General features: G+C 39.8%; 1 protein-coding gene across 1 annotated transcript; it reads left to right on the top strand.

The window, feature by feature from the left end:
- Positions 1 to 2,413: 2,413 nt before the first annotated feature.
- Positions 2,414 to 3,367, top strand: LOC132009609 (olfactory receptor 7G2-like). The gene has a single exon (XM_059387643.1). It carries the CDS (start codon positions 2,432 to 2,434, stop codon positions 3,365 to 3,367), a length of 936 nt encoding a protein of 311 aa, XP_059243626.1. The 5' UTR covers positions 2,414 to 2,431.
- The last annotated feature ends 2,042 nt before the right edge of the window (positions 3,368 to 5,409 follow it).

The following is a 5,409-nucleotide window of genomic DNA, read 5'->3' as shown; positions in this document are numbered from 1 at the left end:
TCCATCTACTGATGAGTGGATAAAGAAAATTGTGTGTGTGTGTGTGTGTGTGTGTGTGTGTGAGTGTGTGTGTACTCAGCCACCGAAAAGAATGAAATTTTGCCATTTGCCACAGTGTGGATGGAGGTAGTATTATGCTAAGTGAAATAAGTCAGTCATAAGACAAATACCGTATGATTTCACTCATGTGGAATTTAAGAAACAAAGCAGGTGAACATATGGAAGGGGGAAAGAGAGAGATCAGGAAATAAACCATAAGCAACTCTTAACTACAGAGAACAAACCAGGGGTTGATGGAGGGAGGTGGGTGGAAGATGGGCTAGATGGGTGGTAGGTATTAAGGAGGGCACTTGGGATGAGCACTGGGTGTTCTGTGTAAGTGATGAATCACTGAATTCTGCTCCTAAAACCAATATTGAATTTTCTTTTAAAGAAGATTTCATTTATGTATGTATGTATTTATTTATTTATTTATTTGAGAGAGAGGAGAAAGAGAGAGCAGGAGCAGGGGGAGGGGGGGTGAGATGCAGACTCCATGCTGAACAGGGAGCCTATGGAGGACGGGATCCCAGAACCTTGAGATCATTACCTTAGCCGAAGGCAGATACTTAAATTGACTGAGCCACCCAGGTGCCTCAACTAACTTGAATTTAAATAAAAACTTGAAGGAAAAAAATATGTGACTATGAAAACCTAAAATGGGAGTAGCAGGTTTGAGTTAATCAGAGAACTTTCACAGAGAATAGATTAGAATCTATTGTGTAAAATGTATTGTATATGCTCTGTGTATACACGGTTAAGATTAATGTTCAGGAAACATTTAAAGACTCAGAGAGATAAACTTTTTATTTATTTATTTGAGGGGGGGCTATATTTATTTATTTATTTGAGTGAAAGAGAGCATGGGAGAGGAGAAGCAGACTTCCCATAGAGTGGGAGCCCAATGTGGGACTTGATCCTGGTACTCCGGGATCATGACCTGAGCCAAAGGCAGTTGCTTAACCAACTGAGCCACCCAGATGCCCCTAGAGTGTTTGCATTTTTATAATAATGTAGCTATGCTGTTATTTTTTTGTAGCTATGTTTTTAAATATTTATACACTATATACAATCTAAGAATACATATAATATACATATACATGTGTATATTAAAATATACATAATATATATAATATGTATATATATACATAATATATATAAACATGCACAGTGTACTCTCACACCCCAAATAGGTATCAGAATTCCTGATGTCATTGATTCGTTAGCAATATCGTTGTCCATAACTGAGAAAAGAAGACTCTTATCCAATTAGAGAAGGATGGTGTGTCCACATTTCCAAGAATTTGAAATCGAGATGAGTAGAAACAGGTGGAGAGAAGTACATCATGGCTCTGGGCCTCACAGATTTTGGTCTTGAAGGATTTGCACTTGCTTGGGATCTCAGTGACAATGAAATTGTTTGATTAATGAGGAGCTTTGGAAATTGAATCTCTAGGGATACAGAGACTGCAGTCTGCTTGTGACCACTTATTTCAGTAATCCTTCCCATGAAAAGTAGTAGCATAATTGGACCTCCTCCCACAGAAGATCCTTTTTGTTCGGGAGCCTAGGTCTCATTCAGTCCCTCTGCCCTTTCTGAGTACAAATCTCCCAGATGGCACATTCAGGGGAAATGTCAGTCATCATTCCACTGTGAAGCCAGCCAGGTAACCTACATGGATATTTGGAAATGAGCGCAGGTGTTTTACTACAGGTTCATCCAGGGGAAGTCATGACGAGAGTACGTGTATCAGATGATTAGAACCAAGTCTTCCAGGGTCCACCTGCCTGTCATTCTCATCACATCTTCTACTTTGCACCAATCTCAAGTACCTCCATTTACTAATGTACTCACTCTCTAGTTTGGCCAGGGCCATTTCTTAATGAGTGGAAATCTGCTCTTTTGGGAAAAATAAGATGACTATTAGACAAGTCTCTGACATTTATTTACAATTTTGTGGAAGTGAGAGGGCAGGAAATCTTTGGTAAAGTTCACTTTATCTTCCCATTCTTGGTTCTTGACATACTATCTCAGTTGCTTGTCTCTGAGGTCTCCGGGGATCCAGACAGAATCTTCAGCTGCCTCCCCAGTCTGTTTCTCTTTATAAAATTACCAAATGTTTCAAATAACCAAAATGATAGAGTCAATATTTTTAAAATGCCTAGCTGTTAACCGTGTGGGAATTAATGGATGGCATTTTGCTGTATCAGCTTAAGGTTTTTGTTAAAGGATAATATGCATATAAAAGGCACCTATTTCCTATCCCTCTCTACTAGTCTCCATCCCATCCCAAGGCAGTGTTTGTCTCTGGTGATGCTTCTCCTGCTGGTCTAGAAAACATACATTTGATTGTGCTGTCACTCCACCTTCTCTGTCAGATTCATCAACAACATGGAACTCAGAAACAAAACAGGGGTTTCAGAATTCCTTCTTATGGAAGTGACAGAGGACCCAGAATTGAAGCCCTTTCTCTTCATTCTGTTTCTGTCCGTATACCTGGTCACCATCCTGGGAAACCTGCTCATCATCCTGGCTGTCATCTTGGACTCCCACCTCCACACGCCCATGTACTTCTTCCTCTCCAACCTGTCCTTTACTGACATCTGCTTAAGCACAACCACTGTCCCAAAGATGCTGGTGAACATCCGGGCACAGAATCAGAGCATCACTTATGCAGGCTGCCTCACACAGATCTACTTTGTCCTGGTTTTTGCTAGTCTAGAAAGTTTTCTCCTTGCAGTAATGGCCTATGACCGCTATGTGGCCATTTGTCATCCACTGAGGTACACAGTCATTATGAACTCCCACCTCTGTAGCCTGATGGTTCTACTCTCCTTCTGCATTAACATTGTGGATGCCCTGGTGCACAGTCTGATGGTGTTACAGCTGACCTTCTGCACAGACCTTGAAATCCCTCTCTTCTTCTGTGAAGTTGTTCAGGTCATCCAGCTTGCATGTTCTGATACCCTCATCAATAACATCCTGATATATTTTGCAATGAGCATATTTGGTGGTATTCCTCTGTGTGGAATCATTTTCTCTTACACTCAGATAGTGTCCTCTGTTTTGAGAATGCCATCAGCAGGTGGAAAGTATAAAGCTTTTTCCACCTGTGGGTCTCACCTGTCAGTTGTGTCTTTGTTCTATGGGACAGGTTTGGGGGTGTACATTAGTTCTGCTTTCACTAACTCTTCCAGAAACACTGCAGTGGCCTCAGTGATGTACTCTGTGGTCCCTCAGATGATGAACCCCTTCATCTACAGCCTGAGGAACAGGGACATGAAGGGAGCCTTGAAGAAACTTACAAGTAGGACACCTCTTCTGTGATTGTGTCATTGGCATTGGACTGGTTTCTAGAATGAGTCAAAGTGACAAAAATACATAATGAGCCAGAATATCTGATTCTTGAATCATCAACTTCTGAAATTACAAGATTGCATAATGGCCATGTGCATTTTAATTTGATGTGGAAAACTAATTTGCACTTTATCCAGCAATGTGGTGTTTAGCAAGTGGTTTCAAATCTCTAATCTCAGTTTCTGAGTCAGAGTCCCTAAAAGCAGAACCAGAGTCAGGAGTTCTTGTAGTAGTGATTTTGTGAGGTTTGTTTTCAGAAGAGAAGTGGGATAAGGTGGACATAACAGGGAAAGAATTTAAATGAGGATGTTGTGAGTCTACCTGATTCTAGGGTCATGTCATGAGAATCACACTCCGGTGTTGAAACTACTAGGAGGCCAGGTGCTGAGATTTTTTTTTTAAGATTTATTTATTTATTTGACAGACAGAGATCACAAGTAGGCAGAGAGGTAGGCAGAGAGAGGAAGGGAAGCAGGCTCCCTGCTGAGCAGAGAGCCTGACTCGGGGCTCCAACCCAGGACCCTGGAATCACGGTCTGAGCCAAAGGCAGAGGCTTTAACCCACTGAGCCACCCAGGCACCCCCAGGTGCTGAGATTTTACACCTTGATTCAGTAATCACTAATTCCAGTCACTGGAATGTGTACCTGTGTAGGGCAACATCAGCAACCACTACATTCAATTCCAGGACATATAAAATGGTATTATTAGACTTTCTTAGTGGTTTGGCATGTTAGGAGTTAATTAAATTTTACCAGTGAGAAGGTCTTTGGTTGTAATAAGAAAAAGAAATTCTGACTCTACAATGCTCAAAACATAAAGAGGGTTATGAGGTAATGGATGTGTTAGTTAGCTTTCTTGTTGCATTCAGTGCATGGTGCATATATAAATTGAGTCATCACATTATACACCTTAACTTTATACAGTTGTGCTAATTATACCTCTGTAAAGCTGTAAAAAAAAAAGAGTTCTCTTTCATTGCAAAGACTTCAGCAGTAGAGATATACAAGAACGGGACAGTAAGGCTTCATTAATTCCTCCACGTGGTGGCTTTCTCCTAGGTCTGGCTCCCCTTATGGTCCAGATGTTTGCAACATATGGAGGAAATCTGTGGAAGGATGTATTTAGAATCTGGAATATGAAAACTTTCCTAACAAGTTCTCTTGTTAAAATGCTTACAAAGTAGTATATAAAATGTATCTATGGTTTAAAAAAATAGTAGCATAGTAAAACACATACCTCTCACTCAGGTGAAGAAATAAAGCAGTGCCATAGCCAATCCATTTGTTGGTGTCCCAGCCACATTACCCTCCCTCTCCCTGGTAACCAACACTATACCAAACTTTGTATTTATCATTTTGTTCGATGTTCTTCTGTTAGGGTGAATCCTGTGAGGTTGCCAGTATTTGATCACATTTGCCCTCTAAAATGGGTGGTGGGATCCAATGTTGGTATCACCTATATGTATCCCTATCCAGTTGGTAAAATTTCTTATTTTTCAACAAGTTAAAAGTTAAATTTTAATGCATACATTTTGTGTCTTGATTGTTTTTCCATCTTTGTGCTTTTGAGGTTCAAAAATGTTGGTTTTAGCAGTAATTCATTTTATTTTCACTGTTCTCTATTATATTACATATGGAGACATTACGAGATTGGTATTCTTGTGAGGCTGAAAGATATTTTGGTTGTTACTTTTCTTCATTTATAAATTTATCATATATTTCATGGTGAAAAGAATGTTTTATACTTAGGCTAGAATTACTGTGTATATGAGTATACCTAGTGTCCTTAAGATATTTCTTTAAAATTATTTTTTAAAATTCAGTTTGGTTAACATACACTGTATTATTAGGTTCAGATGTAGAATTTAGTAATTCACCAGTTGTATATGACACCCAGTGCTCATTTAATCAAGTGCCATCCTTAATGCCTATCACCCAGTTACCCCAGCCTGCCACCCACCTCCCTTCTAGCAACCTTCAGTTTGATTCCTAGAGTTAAGAGTCCCTTATGG

This window comes from Mustela nigripes, chromosome 2, assembly GCF_022355385.1.
Source record: "Mustela nigripes isolate SB6536 chromosome 2, MUSNIG.SB6536, whole genome shotgun sequence".
Lineage (NCBI taxonomy): Eukaryota > Metazoa > Chordata > Mammalia > Carnivora > Mustelidae > Mustela > Mustela nigripes.
Note: the sequence above shows the minus strand (reverse complement) of the source record. Positions and strands in the feature narration are given on the sequence as shown.

Bases quoted from the DNA above. Each gene is read 5' to 3' on its own strand.
- LOC132009609 (XM_059387643.1), top strand. From the start codon at position 2,432: ATGGAACTCAGAAACAAAACAGGGGTTTCAGAATTCCTTCTTATGGAA.